Source organism: Podarcis muralis, chromosome 15 (genome assembly GCF_964188315.1).
Source record: "Podarcis muralis chromosome 15, rPodMur119.hap1.1, whole genome shotgun sequence".
NCBI lineage: Eukaryota > Metazoa > Chordata > Lepidosauria > Squamata > Lacertidae > Podarcis > Podarcis muralis.
The window spans coordinates 14,125,180-14,144,566 of NC_135669.1; the positions used below are offsets into that span (position 1 = coordinate 14,125,180).

At 45.6% G+C, this 19,387-nt stretch overlaps 1 protein-coding gene across 2 annotated transcripts; it reads right to left on the reverse strand.

Moving 5' to 3' along the window:
* Positions 1 to 202: 202 nt before the first annotated feature.
* On the reverse strand, positions 203 to 19,291 carry SRPRA (SRP receptor subunit alpha). 2 transcript variants are annotated; one of them, XM_028708172.2, is made up of 14 exons: positions 19,056 to 19,291; positions 15,001 to 15,084; positions 14,427 to 14,590; positions 13,606 to 13,766; positions 12,573 to 12,729; positions 11,763 to 11,916; positions 10,124 to 10,230; positions 9,897 to 10,015; positions 8,262 to 8,348; positions 6,357 to 6,529; positions 3,522 to 3,735; positions 2,545 to 2,708; positions 1,737 to 1,835; positions 203 to 407 (listed from the first exon to the last, which is right to left on the reverse strand). In XM_028708172.2, exons 1-14 carry the CDS (start codon positions 19,179 to 19,181, stop codon positions 279 to 281), a joined length of 1,938 nt encoding a protein of 645 aa, XP_028564005.2. In that variant the 5' UTR covers positions 19,182 to 19,291; the 3' UTR covers positions 203 to 278. The 2 variants fall into 2 exon arrangements, with proteins under 2 accessions (XP_028564005.2, XP_028564004.2); XM_028708171.2 differs by having other exon boundaries at positions 12,573 to 12,735.
* Between the last annotated feature and the right edge of the window lie 96 nt (positions 19,292 to 19,387).

The window sequence follows — 19,387 nt, forward strand, 5'->3', positions numbered from 1 at the left end:
ACTTTTAGAGCCAATGTGTATGAAAGTAAGAAGAATTCAAAGGAAGACAGGCACCTCTTGCTACCATTAAACCCACACATCACATCAAGGAAGGTGTGTGTTAGCAAAATCAAGAGGAGAAGGACCGAAAGCCAGGTAAGCAGCTTTTTTCTAGCATCCCTCCATTCTGTGTTGCACTATGCCAAAAACGGGGGGGGGGGGGTGTTTCTAAAAACAGTCACGCTTGAAAGCACATTCTGAGACATCTGCAGACAGGAATTTGGTGCAATAACTGGTGGTTAGGCCTTCATGAGAGCAGCAACCACGGCCTTGGCATTAAGGCTACGCAGGTCACAGTAGGTCTGTCCAGTACCCACAAACACAATTGGTTTACTAGTGATGTATGTCATGGAAATTGCAGCGCCAACCTAGGGAGAAAAGGAGCAGCTGTTAGTGTAGGAAAGGACGATATAGTATCATTGTGTACAGTGAAATTGCATCGGGGTGGTGGTGGTGAAGAAATCCTTGCTATTTCCATGGTTACAGCCTCTCATTTAAAAAAAAAAGCTACTAAATGTGTCTTGCGTCTAATCCACTAGGTTGGGGAAGGCTAGGATGTGGGAGATACACCCACTGATGTTAGCCAGTTTTTTCCCCTCCTAAAGGTACATCTCTTACCATATGGGGATTTTTAAAAGGCATTCCCCCCCAATGAACCTGCCTTGATCCTTGGTCATCTGCTCAGACTACCACCCCGATAAAAGAAGATGGCCCCCACTGTGGAATACTGTTCCCCAACAAGGAAGCCCCAGTGCCCCTCCAGTTCACGCATGAGCCAAAAAGGCCTTCGAGGTTCGCTCACTGTCACAGGGCTGGGCAATGTATCTCAGCTGTTCTTCCTACTCTTAAGGTGGGGAGAAAGCAACAGCTGAGAAACATTCCAGACACCGTGATAAATCAGCATATACTGGTATTTAGCTGCCAATCTATCACAATGTTGAAAACCAAGTGTCGTCCCGGCCCTAGTGTATAGGCTCCAGCTATGCCTCCCCTGCCGCCGCGTCAACAATATGTGGCACAGCACTCAACTGAACAATTTAGAAAGGGAAACACATTACGGGCCCCAGAAAGCCCTTCTGTAACTTAAAAGAGGCTTGCCGGATCATAATCTAGAAACAATCGAAAGCTCCAAGTGGCAGAACAGCACTAAAGTGGAAGGGGTGAATCCCATGGATGGAAGGAATGATGTATTTAGTAAGCCTTCCAAAATTATCCAGTGCTTTTTGATTCTGTTCAGTTCTTCAGAGAACTGTGTTTACTAAAATGTCCACAGAGAAAGCTTATTAGCTGGTAAAAACTGCCAAAGCACATGCCAGTGGTGGACAGGGCCAAAGGCTTGTGTGGGCAGAGCAACAGATGTGACTCCTCCCTTTGTGGAATGGCTACATTCCACCCATATGAGAAGATCAGGTCTTCCCTTCCCAACACACCTCTCCATCCAGGCAAGCGGGAGGCATTATCACAGTTCAACCACATATTCCAACCAGGCAAAAGCACTCGAGAGAGTAGAGCAAAGCCAGTGAGAGGTGCAGTCTGGGGAGAGCGGGGGTTGCCTGTGGCAGACAGGAGGCCTGGATGCCTGACATTGCCCACCTCCCCAGAGCCATACCAAAAAGAAGCTGCTGCTTTTTCCATCAAAAAAGAAAAACTCCTCCCACTGAACCCCCAAACAATTGCAAGCTATGGGCCCCATTTACCTTGTCATCTATGGTATCAAATTTGGTGAGCACGATTCCATCAATGAGGCGTGGGGTCTGAGCCATGGAGTGATCAGCAAGGGCTTTGTTGAACTTGACCTGGTGTAGGGGAAGCAAACGGTGAAACGGGTTTGGCAACGTTCTTGCACAAGGCTCACTGATGGACTGTACGCATGTCTGCTAAAACACAGGTATTGTGACTATTTTTACCAATTTATGTTGCAGTCAACGTCTAATTGCCACTAAGTACGAATGCATGTCTTTGGCAATCCCCAGCACTTCCCCCATGCTATTATGCATGTGCCCATACAGGCAACTCGCAACACACACTTAACTTGGGTGCATTCAGTTTTACACGCCTGGCAAATAAATAAATAAATAAATCAGAAGGGGCGGGCGTTTGGGGGAGGAACTTTGCAATCCTGCAAGTCACTGAACCCAAAGTGCTTTGACAATAAGCAATTTTGGCTTTAGGTGCTACCCCATGGCCATGTCCCCAGCGTAATAGGAGAGTTGCCTGTACAGTCGTACCTTCGAAGTCAAACGGAATCCGTTCCGGAAGTCCGTTCGACTTCCAAAACCGTGGCCCTGGAAGCCCCGTTGGATGTTCGGGTTCCAAAAAACATTTGCAAACTGGAGCTATAACGCCTGAGTTCAGGATCCAAGGTAAGACTTCTACATATTCATTGCATGCGAACAGACATGACTACTTCTAGGTATACCATTGTTGTGTAAAGAAGCACTAAAAAGGAGGTATGCATTTGTCACTTCGAGTTTTGAATCTTAAGCAGTAATCTGAGGAACTAACCAGCTGATCCACAGCCTCATTTCCCACCAAGGCTTCCCCCACAAACAGGACAAGGTCAGGGGTGTTGACTGCAATGAGCTTAGCCAGAGCTGTCATCAAAGGAGCATTGTCTTGCATACGGCCTGCTGTGTCCACCAAGACCACATCGAAACCTTGGTTACGAGCTGAGAAGATAAAAAGGATATATTCATTAGAATGAATAAATAAATTTAGCAACAGCTGGGAGTTGCCTTCCGATTTACCAGCTGGCTTTTTTAATGAAATGAAGTGCAAAGCAGAGCCAGCAAACAGTCTGAGTGTGTATGGCAGGTCTCATAAATTTTCTAGTGGAAACTGGAGTACAAAACAAGAGTATTCTTTACTGCTTATTCCCCTCTATGATCCTATGTCAGGAACTGCAAAATTCTGCAAATTAATCAGATCTGCCTAATGTTTACATTCCTCCCACCCTCAGATTAAAACTCTACTCTGTTGGCTATTGCCTTCCTCAAATCTCTCTTCTGAGATTTCAAACTCATTGCCCAAACGTTTTCAGGCTAGCCTTCATAGCCATAAATATTAACATTTTTTTAAAAAGTCTGTTTCTCAGGATGCCAAATACTGTTCTTTATACATGATTCCCAAACTGAGGATGTTTCTATCCCTTATGACTGTCATGGACCCTTCTGTTCACTCAACCTGAAGCCTTCCCGGTTATGGCTAGAATGACAGATTAGCCTGAGCTGTAAATCAGATTCCTTCTCTTGCAGAGGAGAAGGAACTGGATTTGGGGTGGTTGAGATGTTCCCACGGGCTAGTCCCACTGCTTCCTATTGGCTGGAGAGGAGAGTATTTAGCATCCGGAATATCCCTAGATTTTGGGGGGAAGGGAAGCAACAGGAAAAAGAAATTTCAGCTACAGGCATGCAGTGACTAGGATTGCTAAGGAAGTCATGAAGGGTTCAGAAATAAGGGGGAAGCAGGGAAAAAGGCCTCACCGTACGAAATGGCCTCCATGGCAATGCCGGCCGCATCCTTCCCATATCCCTTCTCATAAAGCTGCACCATTGTGCGGCCGCTGTGGTTTTCTGGAGGGTGAAGAGCATTCAAGCGGCGAGTGTGAGTCCGCAGCTGCTCTACAGCACCAGCACGGAATGTGTCGCAGGCCGCAATGAGGACACTAAAACCGTTTTCAATCAGCCAGAATGAGATCTGAGGGGCAGACAGAAGAAGGTTACCGCTTCCATCACCTACCATCCACCATCTCTACGCAACTTCCCAATGGACCTCGCAGCTGTGCTTCCTGCCAAGTAATAACAAGGCTGTAGATATGCAGCACATCTGCTGTGCCAGCCCCCCTAACGCTGGTCGGATGCAGAAATTCGGTGTCCAAATAAACTTTTATTGCTAGAAAGATCTGCTTGGAACATGGGCAGAGAGCCTTGCAAAATCTGGAAAGTGAAAATGAACACGTGCCCCCACACAGGTGAGGGCTGGTGGATGCATAGCATGTGCATCACTGAATTACTGAACACTTGATGACACTTAGGTGAATATATGAACCCTCTGTTGAAAAGCATTGCTTGCAGGTGGTGACATACCGTAAATTTCGCTCTATAACACGCAGATTTTTTCTCCTAAAAAGTAAGGTGAAATGTCTGTGCGTGTTATTGAGCGAATGTGTGGTCCCTGGAGCTGACTCTCCGGAGCTAAGGGGCAAAATAGGCAAAAATAAGGCAAAAATAAGATTGGGTAGTCGGGCGGAGGGAAGGCGGAAGCTGTTGCTTTCCTGCATTCTGCCTCAGGGTCTTACTGTCCACCCGCTTCTGTTGCTGCGTTTGCTCAAACTCAACAAAGAGCAGGGAATCCCCTGCCCTCCTGGCAAGCAGAGGGTTAAGGAAATGATCGAGTCCTTCCGTGCAGGCTCCAGCCCACCACCTCCTCCTCTCCGTGCTCTAGGGACTCGCAGGCAGCCGAAAAACACGCAAGTGGGAGAGAGAGGGGGGGGGGCTGGCTTGGGTTTGGTGGAGGGGACTTTTGCTTTACAATGGTAGGTTTCTCATTTCTTTTCCAAAAGCAGAGAGCCCTGCCCCCAGGCCCCCTCCAAATTACAGCTTCTCCAAGCAATGTACTGCTGGAGGGAGACAGTATGCTTGTTTGGAAGAGAAACCCTGCTTCTCTGCTCGTAAGTAACAGCAGGCTGGATTGCAGAGTGAGACATGGAAATCTCTGGATTTATATGCTGTATATCAAATATCTTAATCTATACTTTCTAACGCGGCAGGTAAATCAGAATCTCCTGAGCCAGGAGGATTACAGCATCTCTCCTCTCCCCTTCATTAAAAGCCTAATACTCTTCTTTGAAGAAGTATAACGTGAGAATGTTTTTTATATATATTTTTTAAAGTTCATTTCCTCACTGATAATTGATAATTATCAACACTGATAATTGCTGCCACAATAACAATTGATTGAAAATGGAATTTAGTCCCCCCCCATAGAGAGCTGTTCTTCAAACGTTTAGCCTTAATACAGTGGCTGATGTAATACCCTTCTGCTTCACTAGGCATTTTATATAGGGACATTAAAATTGATTTTCTACATCTTGGCAGATGAAAAAAAGTGTGTTACATGCCCTATTGCCCAAAAGTGTGCAAGCACAGAGCAAAGGTTGCAGTGACAGAGGTGGCCAAAAAAGAAATACCGTAAATAAAAAAGAAATCATACTTCGTATATCCTGTCTGTTTTTTCCTTAATAGGGACTTTTATAAGCATGGATCCACAGGATCTTTGCACTGGGTCACCCCAAATTCACCATCAGATAACATAGCATGTCCATGGCTACAGCCTGCACCAAAAAAATCATGCACCCACTGTTGCCTAGGGTCGCAGTGGTGCAAAAACGTGGTTACAAAGCATGGATCCACATGGATCCTCAGGATTTTTGCATTGGGCTACTCCAAACTCACTGTCAGATCACATGTCTGTGGCCACAGCATGAACCAAAAAAATCATACATCCACTGTTTCATTTAGAATATTTTTTTTTCTTGTTTTCCTCCTCTAAAAACTATGTGCGTGTTATGGTCTGGTGCGTGTTATAGAGCGAAAAATACGGTATATGAATGTTCTGTCTGTAGCATCACATCCATGCAGGCAAGCCATGTGTCTATGCTGCAGTCGATGTGTGAAGAAGATAAACGCATGAACCAGCCCTTTGCGTCTGAGAACATAAAATGCTGAGAACAGGAGACAAGAGTTTATGGGGCACTGACGGCTGCAACATTTGCAAATGCCATAGTACTTTAGAAGCCGAGGCTGAGAATTCTACCAAGAAGCTGTGGGTGAAACAACATTGCTTCAGAAGCTAGATATGGGCTACTAGGTGGCCACCCAGGAAAATGCTAATTTGTAGCACTCCAGGTCTCAATTTAAGATTTCGACAGGGAGAGAGAAAAGTGGACAACATGTAACAGCAAATGGGAAAGGGCTGCAACCCAGTCACAGAGCATCTGCTTTGAGGGCAGAAGATTCCCAGTTCTATCCCAGGCCTCTCCCTTAAATCTCTTGAGCGTCCCTGCCAATCAGCACAGAAAATACTGAGCTGGATAAACCAATGTTTGCTAGTGCAATGCTTTATATATCAGGAGAGGGGTTGGGGGGGGTCTTCCATTTAGAACTCCATGATATGACCAGACATGCCACCATCTTCCTCTTTGCCTTGTGCAACAGCAACGGTGATCTACCATCCTGCATTACCCAAACCTGAGCTGGTTTCCCTCCCAACTTTACCCAGTTTCCAAAATCCACGCACATGCAGCCCCTTCCAAGTACCTTGGCCAAGTTAGTTGACTTGCCAACTCCATTGACACCACAGAAAGTGATGACATAAGGTCGACGGTGACGCTGGGCTTCCATCACAGAGCGCAAGACATCCACCCGGCGCTGAGGCTGCAGGATCTGCACCAGGGATTCTTGAAGGGCTTGCTTCACAGTTGAGGTCACCGCTGGGAAGTTGGAAGCACATTGTCATTTTTAGATTGAAGGGCCGCACATACTCTTTCCCACACTTATCCCACCTTATAATCAGAAGTGCATCAAAGTAAACTATGATGTGAACAGGCCCAGCTCTGCTTTCCTTGCAGAAATGATGCTGTGTCCATTTCAGGAGGACCAGGATGAAGCATCTGGACAACAGGAATGCAATAAGTTCCCATTTCCTCTCCAAATGAGCTTGGATTCTCCACATCTGGTCTTAGATTCGACCTACCCTTCTCTGAGGATCATTGGCCTACCACTCTCTCTGTATCAGCAACTGATCGTGTTCAGTATTCTGTGCAAGTATTCAACTGACAGGGCACTCCAGGGCTCATGATTTTCAGTCACTCTCACAGCCCCTCTTTATAAGCCATCACCTTTCTGGAGTAACATTGATTTTTTCTTTAATAAGTGATATATTTGTACAGCTTGCTCTTGTGGCCGTTGGGCAAGCAAAGGAGCTTCACAACACAAGAAACAGAAAAACAGAAAATGGGCCATCTGAATGAAATGCTTCTGCGTCCAAAATCCATTTCTACCACATGTTAAGTTGCATCAGCATTCTCTGACAATGTCAGCCTTCTTTGCTAGAGGATCCAATCGCTCTTCTCTGTGAGAGAAGTCAAACCTTACTAATGCCAAGGATATAAATTTGCCCTTCACAAAATCCTGCGGGGTGTGCTTTCAAATAAGTCTCCCACACACTGGTGGCATCCAGAAATGCAGAAGGCTAAGGATTTGTGAGCCCACAGGGAAGCAGATTCCCAATGGACAAATCCGCTTTGGGTTATTTCTTCCCCCATCCCAGCAGTAGCAGCAGAAGTCAAACATGCCAACTGGAGACAAGGTTAAGCAAGCAACAAGACTCTAGCATAGGTAGCTGGGGGGACAATAATAAAAACAGTAACTACTCACATTTGGTGAGCAGCAGTTGCACCCTGACCCTGACCACATTTACTGAGTGAGGAATTTGCTTCCACAAGAGCAGATCTATGGTGAAACTGGGAAGGAACACATTGGTACAGGGTACCAACAAAATAATATATTGGAGTAAAACGAAGGCACAGCCTGGTAACATTCTAGAAACACTGTGCCCATAAGTGGGCTTACGCATGTGTAGTGTCCCACACATACTGTACAATGTGTAGTGTTACTATCTTACTTTTGTGCATGATGTCCTGGACTTCCACAACCCTTCCTAATCATTTTCAGAGATGGAACAACAACAACGACACACACAAACATACAAGTGGACTTTGGCACACTGGCATGACATGTTAGAGAGTATGTGCCTGCTGTGCAGTCTTTTCCTGGTGTTCTCACAATCTAATTTGGTTTCTTTTAGACACAATGGGTAGTATCCAGCGAAGTAGATCCACTTGCAGAAGGGCTTTTGGCTGTGGAGCAGAACTTGCCCCCCCCCCATATCTTCTCCCCATGGGCCCTGCTAAACCTTTTCTTGTGAGGTTGAGGGTTTCTCCTCAACTCTCCAGAGCAGATTGGGGGAGGGAGGAAGAGAGAAAACAGGAGTTCTCCTGTGCAAGTGGAAATCTTGGCTCTAGTGGATTTGCTTTGTTGGACACCACCCAAGGATTCTGTTTTGAAATCATGAGCATTTGGGCATATATCCGAGGAAAGTAATGTCACCAGACTACGGTACACGCTAAGGCATGCCAAAAAGCAAAACAAAGGGGAACTTACTGGTAAAGGTGCCCATCACTTTCCCTTCCAGCTTTGTTGCAACTGATTCACAGAGTTGGACAGCAATCTCAGCTGCAACGTTCTTAGCTTTGGGTAGGAGGGGGGGAAAAAACAACAAGTTAAGATTGTTATGCTGCTAAGTTCACACTATTTGGTGAATGATTTGTTTATGTTCTCTAAAATGGAAATTTATATTAACTCTGGTAGTTTATGCTTCTCCAAGGGTGGGAGATGATATTTTAACCACCTAGCAAGACTACTGGATGGCAATGTTGACAGGACACTGCTCACATCCAGCCTACATAGGGGCCCTAGGTGAAACCCGCAACTACCGCCTAAATTTCAGCATCCTGTGATGACTAACCTAGGGTGGGAGATGCTCAACAACGATTTGAACTTGGAATATTCACATCCAAGTCAACCCACTGCACCTTCAAACCTAGCAGGCAAAATTCAGCCAGGCATCATAGGACGCTGAAATTCAGACAGTAGTTACAAAAAGCATCTAGGGACCATACGTAGGCTGCATCACGTTCCAAAGAGGAAGTGTGAAGTACTGCTATGAGAAACGAAAGAAAGAGAGATGACAGGTGGCTGTAGAAAGCAAAACTAGTCCCCCAAGAGAAGAAAAGGACCTGCAGCCAATGGACAATTCTACTAACCTGCTGTTGTCACCAACAGGTATAAAAGACACCTAAAGTCTCCAATAAAGGGGCATGAAACCCCAGTTTGAAATTCAATCCACTTTACTTATGACTGGTGTGGGAAATGTGGAGCCCTCACAGCCCACTTGCTAAACTTTCTGATATTGTAAAAATAAGCTTGCAAAACAAACAAGCTTACACTAAGCACTAGGGTGGCTGCTTACAAGCCCAACATCCAATGTGCTTCGATTGTAAAGGTAAAGGACCCCTGACAGTTAAGTCTAGTCGTGAACAACGCTGGGGTTGCGGCGCTCATCTCGCTTTACTGGCCGAGGGAGCCAACGTTTGTCTGCAGATAGTTTTTCTGGGTCACGTGGCGAGCATGAGTAAGCTGCTTCTGGGGAACCAGAGCAGCTCATGGAAACGCCGTTTACCTTCCCACCGGAGCAGTACCTATTTATTTACTTGCACTTTGACGTGCTTTCAAACTGCTAGGTTGTCAGGAGCTGGGACCGAGCAATGGGAGCTCATCCCATCACGGGGATTCGAACCGCTGACCTTTCGATCGGCAAGCCCTAGGCTCAGTGGTTTAGACCACAGTGCCAGAGTGGCCAATTCTGACAGCCTGCGGAGCCTTAAAACCATCTCGGTGTGAATGTCTGGATGCTACAATTGACAAGGATGAGAAGCAGAGAACGGTGTTTTGAAAACAAGATAAAAGAAGGAGCTTAGGGTACCAGCAGCACAGAATCTACTTTGTAAGAGCTTCAGCAACTAGCCATTCTTGTCCCAGGCTTCCTTCCAACTCTCCTTCTCCTTAGCCTTCAGAAAGGTTCAGTGACCTCTTCTAAAACCCAACTAACGACATAGTCAATCTTGGACCCTTCATAAGCACAGCTCAGCAGAAACTGCATGGGAAACGGGCAGCATCTAGCCCATTGCCACCAAATTGAGCCCCCATCAGCCTAGTTCCAGAGGAAGCCAAACGTACCGATCAGGTGATCCTTCATCTTTTCCAACACAGGGTCCATGTCCTCTCTGGATAAGCTTTTGGAGCCCACAAGACCCTTAAGCATCCCAAACATGCCTCCAAGGCCACCCTTCTTTGCACTGGCAACAAGAAGATAGTGTTATGATGTTACAGGAGGGAAAATGTCAATTAAACAAAAGGGTTCATTCAAGTCAACACAGAAGAACAGCTTTAGTGAGGGAACTTACCTTGCACCTGAAGAGTTCTGAACCACCTTCTCTTCTTCAGCTTCCTCTTCACTCTCATATTCAAGATCACGGAGACGGCCAGGCTCACGGTTGCGATCCCCAAGGACCTGCGGTGGAGGATAAAAAAGGCCAGGAATTACGTAAGCCTTCTTTGTTGTGTCTCACTACTCTAAGCAGCTCAGGCTGCCTCCGTGTGAACCTCAAGTTACTTCTGGAGGGTGTATCTTCCTTCTGTACTCTTTACACATGTTCTAAGGACAAGAGGCTCACAGTGCTGTTTCTCCTTGATGAGCACATCCAGCAGAGGATATCCCAGAATCTATAGTAAAAGTTGCTGCACATTCTCTATAGGGGATGGGGAACCTTTGGTCTGTGGATCAGATGGTGCCCACAGTGACTCTGTCCAGCCTTAAGGGGTCTCCCCAGGCCAAGCCCCTCAGCAGGTCTGCTCTGAACTCTCATCAAGTACTTTTGCTCGACTGGAATATGTCCCTGAATTGTGGCAATGCCTCTGGCGTTTGTGTGTCTGGAAGCTCAGAGTCACATCCATGGCTCCTCCCATTCTATGGCCCCAGGAAGGTTTCCCTTGAGGGAATGCAGCCCTTGGCTGAAAACGGCTCTCCCCCCCCCCCCCCTTCTGCTCTATGATGGGACAGGGAGTTCTGGGAAGCAGAGAGAGCAGCACAGGCACACCTGCATACTTTGTTTCATGGTGCAGATATTACAGAATGATGCATAGCACAGAGAAAGTTGGTAAAGTGAATTCTCCCTCTCTCATAACACTAGGAACGGGCACGCAGTGAAGCTGAAGATTTGGGACAGATAAAAGGAACTGCTACTTCATACAGTGAGTAGTTAAACTTGGAATTTGCTCCCATGAGAAGCAGTGGTGCCTGCCAACTTGGATGGCTTTAAAAGATGATTAAACCAATTCATGGAGGGCAAGGCTATCCACATCTAGTAACCACAATGGCACAGTTTGCTGGGAATCACAAGTGAAGAGAGCTCTTGAGCTCAAGACCTGCTTGCATGCTTCCCACAGGCATCTGACTGGCCATTGTGAGAACACGATACTGGAATAGATGGGCCAAGGGTCAGATGCCAGCAGGCTCCTCTTATGCATTCTTCTTTTAAAAGGGAACCTGTACTTCTGTTCCTTTTTTTGCTTTTATTCCTCTCCCAACAAAAGACTTAAAAAGTCAAGAGCATCCAAAAAACAAAATGTAATAATCAAAATAAAAGTCAAATCCTTGTGTGGATGGGGCCCCAAGTCACATCGTGTTAACAGCTGAGGCTACTTTGGCAACACTACTGTATTACAAGATTACTGCTAGCAGCAGCACTTGTGAAAGGGAGACACTAAGAATTACACTTCATCCATTTGCAGTTCTTCCCAGTAAATTCCTACGTTCAGTTTATCTAATCAACGGCCCCAATTAACCTTCTCTACAGTGTGGCTTGGTCATTGGTTAGGAAACCAAATCTGCTTTGATGACAAGAACTGCATGAAAACCTCACAATCAAGCTACCCTGGTAAACCCTTGAAGATTTGAGAGCAAGGCATCTTAAAGTAGCTCTGCAAAACTATGCACAGGCATGAAACAGAACCATCAGGATGTCTAGTGACTGGGGATCTTACCATTTCTGGATCATACTCCTCCATGGGACAAGTGTCTGTGTTTCCATTGGTAGTGGAATTACTATAGTCAAGTACTTTGGCATTAGAGTTGCCCAGTTCCCACACTCTGGGCTTCTTCCCCTTGTCCTTCTGAGTGTCTGGCTTTGGAGACTTGCTAATGAAGACAGAAGAGAAACTCCAGTAGATCTTAGCAGTCAAGGAGGAAAAAACTGAGCAGAATTCCTGCTCTGAATCATCTCTAGCAGTGAACCCTGAACTTTGCTGGGTCACAAACAATCATAGCAGAAAAGACTGAGCGTGCATTCTGCATTATAATTTATTCTACCTATCAGTCCAAGGAAACACCATTCTCTAGGAAAACAAGGAAGCGTACTCCAAGACAGTAAAACAAACTGGTGCTCAGAAGTCCAGTTTGCTCCCAAGCCTGTTGCCCAATTCAGAAAACCACAGCAAGGGATTCTAGCCTCCCTCAAGCCCTGGCTCAAAAATAAGTTTTGGGTTTGTTTTCCCAGTTCATTCCAGAATAGTCACCGGCCGTGAAGACAGATCAAATTAAGTTAGTCCTCAATGAAGCAGTAAACCTTTGTCTGGGCTATATATGGACTGATAGTGGCTCTCCAGGGTTTCAGAGAGAGGACGTTCCCAGCCCTACTAGAGGTTGAATCTGGGACCTGCTGCACATAAACAAATGCTCAGCCACCAAGCCATGGTCCTTCCTCTATGGACCATGTGACTACCCAACTTCACCTCTCTGGATGCAAAGCCAAGGGAGATCCGATAGCGTTATTCATTAGCAATGGCCTCACTTACTTGGACTTTTCTCCCCCCTTCATGTGCTTCTTAAAGAATTCCTCCCGGTTCTTCTGCAGGATCTCATCCTTGGTCAGTTCTTCCCGATCTCCAGCGGCAACGGGAGGATCCTGCTTAACAGCTGCGGTTGCTTTGGGGACGATAGCTGCTTCATTTCCTGGAGCTGGGTGGGAGGCGGAAAGCACTGTTTTAATAACATCTAATGTTCTAAGAATTGGGACGCAGGTGGCGCTGTGGGTTAAACTACAGAGCCTAGGACTTGCTGATCAGAAGGCCGGCAGTTCGAATCCCCGCCACAGGGTGAGCTCCCGTTGCTCAGTCCCTGCTCCTGCCAACATAGCAGTTCGAAAACATGTCAAAGTGCAAGTAGAGAAATAGGTACTGCTCCGGCGGGAAGCTAAATGGCGTTTCCGTGCGCTGCTCTGGTTCGCCAGGAGTGGCTTAGTCATGCTGGCCACATGACCCGGAAGCTATACGCCGGTTTCCTCGGCCAATAAAGCGAGATGAGCACCGCAACCCCAGTTGGCCACGACTGGACCTAATGGTCAGGGGTCCCTTTCCCTTAATGTTCTAAGAGAAAAGGGCCAAGTCCTGCTTTTGAGGTTTTTAGGTAACCGCAAGTTTAAAAAATAATAATAATTGTGCTGAGCAAATTCCATGTTCCACCAAAACAAAAACATGTAAAATGAAATATTTAAACCAGGGATGGGGTTTAAATCAACCCTAGCCAGCATGGTCAATGGCCAGGGGATAATGGGAGTTGTAGTCCATCAACAAATGGGGGAGCCAGAGGACCTCCATCCCTGCTTCAGCTCCTCAACTAACAGGGTATCCGCAGTTGTCACTAAATGAGCAACTGCATGTGAGACTGGACCTTTAAAACTGATTTTAATGAACAGGAGATGGATAAGACTGTTATCGATTCTGCTCCCGAGTGCAGGCCACCAGAAATAGCACAAACCCCACATTCCTCACCACAGCAGGCCTCTGGTTTGGCATGGCCTGCTGCTTGCATATTGCAACCCTGACTCACCTTCCTTTTTGGAACCTTTGCTTTTCTTGTTCTTGGTTTTTTCTTTTGGTTTCTCCCCTCGATTTTCTATCATAGACTTCACGGTTTTTTGGGATTTTGCCGACTGTTCAAACGACTTCATGGCAGTGGGAGCTCGGGCTTTACTGCTCTCCTCTGCATCCCTGTTTGCAAAGAGGAAAAGGTTTACCCAATCGTGCTCATTCAATGCCAGACAATGAATAAATGTATTTTAGAGCTGGCCTGGCTGGAGGCAGCACAGATGCATATTTACCGCATGGAATTTGTTTCCCTAACTTCTTCTAACAAGCAACTTTTAAGAGATGATCTTGGGCTATGTGGCCCTAGGACCCCTTGCCCCCAAAGGAATGAGACATCTAGGCTAGCTAGCTAGCACTGTAGTGCCAATACCCATCAACAAACCTTGCCCATGTTGCGGGGTACAATGAAGTCATGTTGGGTTATGGGAGGGAATGCTGATGCTGTCTTGGCTAGGTTTCAATGGATTCCTCCAAAACCATAAGAAACATACGGAGCTTTGCGGGTGGCGCAATGGTGAATTGTTCAATACCCCCCCCCCATTTATAATGCAACTCCGTTCAAGGTGGAAAATACAATTTCATTCTGAAGACAGCAAAAGCTGAGCACAGCAAAGTTCACACAAGCAGTTCCTAGCAGGGCAGAGTTCCTTCCTGCCCACCTCTACTGAGGGAGATCGTGTCACTCTTACTGAGCCAAGCCCCCAACTTACAGCTCCAAAATACAAGGTATCTGAGGCAAAACACAAGATCAGCAGCAAAAGATGAAAGAGAACATCCTATTACCGTAGGAGACGTAAAAAATCCTCCTTAAAATCAAAGGTGCCATTGAGAAGCCCAAGAGCTCCCTTCTGCTGGAACTCGTTTCGATATTTGTCTCGGAACTCCTTATGAACATCATCTATCAACTTATCCACATAGGTTAGAGTTAAAATTTTCTGAAACCCAACCTGCAAGGAGAACAGTGGTGTTAAAGACAAGCAAAAGTAACCACATTATAATTTTATGATTCTGCGTTCTATGATTCCCGCATTGCAGGGGGTTGGACTAGATTATCCTCAGGACCCCCTTCTAACTTTACAATTCTACATATTTGTGAAAGAGAAACTGCCCCTTGATGAAGCCTCATTGCTCTTAAGAAACATTTCTAAGGTGTTGCTATAATGACGGTTCGTGATGCAAGACTGAGGAACAAGCTCTTCTGATCCCAATCGAAGGAAAAGGAAGTAATGTTCCGCAACATCAAAAACAATACATCAATGCTGAGAAAAGTTTTCTATTCACTTTGCTATAGAGACTCTTGGGAGACAGGTTTTCCACCTGTCTGAGGTCTTTATCTCACACAGAATAACTCACTTACCACAAAAACGAGTTCAAATTGATTGTCCAGCTTGTATTTAAGCGTAAGGGCTTCATGGTTGAAAGAGTTGCTGCCACCTCGCTCCTGAAAAGGCAAGAGAGAGAGAGAGAGAGAACACATTGGCAACAGCTGTAATGAGATGGAAACCCTACATTACAGGAGTTGTAGACATTCAGTGTTTTTTTGTTAAAGAATAACCATCCTGTTTACTGCTATCGCTTTGCAAGAGAACTGTGGGTACAATTCAGATTCTAGGAAACAGTGTCCAATCTTCATATTCCATACATGTTTACAAGCCTCTGTTTCAAGACACAAAGTACACTTCACACCTAACAGCTATACTGTAATTCATTCAGCAATATGCATTTCCATCACACAAAGATTTTAGACTTTTTGCTGTTCAGACACAGTAGCTCACATGCTGTCAGAGATATCTGCCATCAGATCCCAGACTCCTACTTCTGTTGTCAGAATAGCCAAACACCTTACAGTGGTGCCTCGCAAGACGAAAAGAATCCTTTCCGCGATTCTCTTCGTCTAGCGGTTTTTTCGTCTTGCGAAGCAACCCCATTAGCGATTTAGCGGCTTAGTGGCTATTAAAGGCTTAGTGGCTAAGCTGTTAAAAGGCTATTAACGGCTTAGCGGCTTAGAAAAAGGGGGGAGCGGGGGGGGGGGAAATGGCAAGACTTGCAAGACATTTTCGTCTTGCGAAGCAAGCCCATAGGGAAATTCGTTTTGCGAAGTGCCTCTGAAACGGAAAACCCTTTCGTCTAGCGGATTTTCCGTCTTGCGAGGCATTCGTCTTGCGGGGCACCACTGTATTAGCTAGCATCGATGCAACTTCTTTGAGCAATCTTGACTTCCTATAATTAACACAAAGAATCTTGCAGCAGCAGCAGCCTGCTTCTACAGAAATCAGACAGAAAATGTGAGTTGAGGGACATGTTATGAAGCAGAGTTTATAGTTAAATGGCACCCTAGCCATAAATCTGGGAAATATATATATTTGAGACCCTGGAGAGCTGTGATAAATCAAGACAGATTCTGATAAGCTATTTGAATCACTAGTCTGCCTTAGTATGAAACAGCTACATTTTCACCCAACCACCCATCAAGGGCATGTCTTCATGAACAAGAAGCAAAAAGGCAGAGAAAATATCAGCAAAGTAAAGAAATCCAGAGGTGGGCAAGTACCACCTACTGGCAGCCAACTTAAAACATGTCTATGTTGTACAATACAGAAGCAATTCCCACCATCTGAGTCATACAGATGTGCAAACTGCTAGTATGAGAGGCTACCCAAGGAAGCTTTCAAACATCCAAAGATAAATACTGCAGTGCTCTATAATCCATGAAAAAGTGCTCTGAAATAAGGAATAAAGAACCACATGGCACCCCAGGACAGAGGGAAACTGATAAAGTATCACCTTTTGGCTTGAAAAACAGTCTTTGAAATTCAGAAATAAAAGGAATGGCAAAAAGTGTTTAATCTCAGACCTGAAAGACCTGAGCAAAACACACAAGGTAGCTAAGTCGCCAACTCTCAACCTAATATCCTTTTCTTATATATAAAGAAAAATAGCAGCATGGTGCTGACTGTGAAACACCACACCAAAGTAAAATAAGTATCAACACTCCCAAAGCACAATTTACATGACAAAAAAATGAGCTTTAGTGACACCAAGAAAACGCTGACATTCACATTATTTTACAGAAGCATTTTTGAATGGTCATTTAAACTCTGAAAAAATGGACAGCAGAGCTTGATATAACCAATAATATAAATGAATATTTAGATGTTAGACAAATTGTGGCTAATAGACTGGTAGTGCAGTTGAGCGTTTTAATACCCAGTAAATTTTAAAAACTTCTTTTAAAAAAACTACTTACTATACAACTTTCTGTACAGATGCAAAAATCACAAAACAGAACTCTCAGGCTATTCATCCGACTTAAAACAGACCTGCTTTTATGGAATATTAATGCTTACAGTTGTGATCCATGACTAAGGATCCAAATGACCCGATTACAACACGCTGCCAGAACTGGATGTACTATCAGATCATCCTGTCTCCTGTACCTGGAATCAGCTTAAGTAGTATCCATTCTCCAATTCCAATTAGTGTATGGAAACAGATAAAGAGTTAAGAGAAAGCTTAGGGGGATAGGTAGGTTGTAGTAGCCATGGCTACGGATGAGATCCAAGACAGAAAGAGTGGGAGAGAGGGATGACTAGATAGCATGATCCTTTGCACCTTTTCATTTTATGTTCCCATCACGTATTGTCTACCGCAGACTATTAGATTATGGAACAACAAGTGTATTTTGCATTAAGTCCTTGGGAATATAGCAGGTGCACACATAAGTACAAAAAAGGAAATACAAGTTATGCACCTGTGACTTTCTGAAATAAGAAACAGGCACTACAAAACAGGAAATCTGCTAAAATAGGAAACATATTTTCCTGTTTGGGCTTGCAATTCAACAGGGAATCTTGAACACAGCATATGTTTTACGAGGTTCTACAGGGAAATGCAACTTGTGTCTAGCCAGCTGCTAAATAGTTTCTGCAGATGAAAACAACTTAAACACGTTGGGAATTACTTATGAAGTAATAATTGCACCATTTGGGTCTTGTCTCTTGAAACCTCCTTGCAAAAAGCAGTGGTCAGGAGCAAACAAGAAGTGCTTTCTGGAAGTGTATCATCTGGAAGGGTAGCTGTGTTAGCCAAAATAAATGTGCTGGTATTTTAATGGGCTACAAATACTAAGGAGTAAATTCCATTAAACTATGCTGGCCGTACATTTAGGTAGGCATTCCTAAGATTAAAGTCTTAGGCTGCAATCCTATGCGCACTTACATGGGAACAAGCCCCATTGAACTTGAACAGTTTGTAATAACAAGCAGAGCTTGCAACAAAATGTTGCTGTATGAACTGCTCCTATAACAAGATTCCAACCATGCACGCTCTTTTCCAAGATACCCCATTCCATACCTCCTCTCCCCTGGATTTTAGCACACATCCCAGCAGTCAAATAATCATGCTGTGCCCACTGGGCATACTCAGTCCTGAGCAGGGGTGGGCGGGTATCCCACCATTAAGAGTTACTTCAATCTAAAGATTCAGTGCACTTCTTCAAACACTGAGTTTCTCCCAGTGCTAAGGATACTACCCCCTCTTCTGTGTTTGGATCATCCCACTTGGGTTACATTCACACTCACAAAATATATGGCCTATTTACTATTTGCATTTCACTTTCAGGAGTTTAAGACGTTTCACATTCATTAGCAAGCTTGTAAGGCAAGGCTGGGGAACTCGTGGCCTTCCAGATGTTGCTGCACTACAACTCCCATCATCCCTTCAGACTGGCTGTTGACAGCTGGGACTGATTAGGTCTGGAATCCAACAACATCTGGAGAGCCACAGGTGACCCACCTGCTGATTTCTTCCACCACGGCAGATTTTGACTGACATTTTCAAAACAGTCTTCTCTTGTCAGCACATGTGGATCTATACCATTCCACAGGGCATCGCAATTATGCACATTTGATTAAGAAAACCATGTTGTTGTGTGTCCCCCCCCACACGGGGAAAGTGTGGGAATAGCCTTGTCCTTCTAGGTTACTGATTCCCACATCTTGCACAGAACTGGGCTGTCCGTTTCCAGGCTGTTTCACAGAACCTTAGATTCGGAAGGGACCGCCAGGGGCATCTAGTCCAACCCCACCCCCTGCAATGCAAGAATCTCAGCTAAAGCATCCACGGCAGATGAACAGCTCCAAGGAAGGAGACCCCACAACCTCCCGAGCGAGGCTGTTCCTCTGTCGAACAGCTGTTTGGTTTATGTTTCCTTGTTTCACGTTCCTGATTTTTTTAAAGAGGAAATCGTTACCTTCCGCCCCCCCCCCCCGCAGTGAATAAAGGTGGGGAGTTTGATGGTGGATAATAACATAAAGTCAGGGGTGGCGGCGGGAGGGGAAGAGGGAGAGAGAGGCACCCAAAATCGGCGGAAGGATGTCGACGTGTAAAAGGGAAAGCGGCGAGAAGACTCACCTGGAGCAGAACCGAGCGGATGAGCGCGTTCACGGGCGCAGTGCAAGCCGCCGCGGGGCCGCGCACGCCTTGGAAGCACCACAGGACGAGGCCTCCCTTGCTAAAGATGGTGAAGAAGTCGAGCATGGTGGAGCCGGGAGGGGGGGAAGAGAGGGGGGAACCGGGGAGGGGGGCCTGAGACGCCGGGAAACCAGCCCGACTTCCTTACCCACGTCAGGCTATTCTCTTCACTGCGCGCCTCATTTCCGCCGGAAGCGGGCTTCCGGATGGGAGGCGGGACCAAGGGGAGAAAGGGGCAGAGCGATTGGGCCTCGCTTCCGGAAAAGGAAATG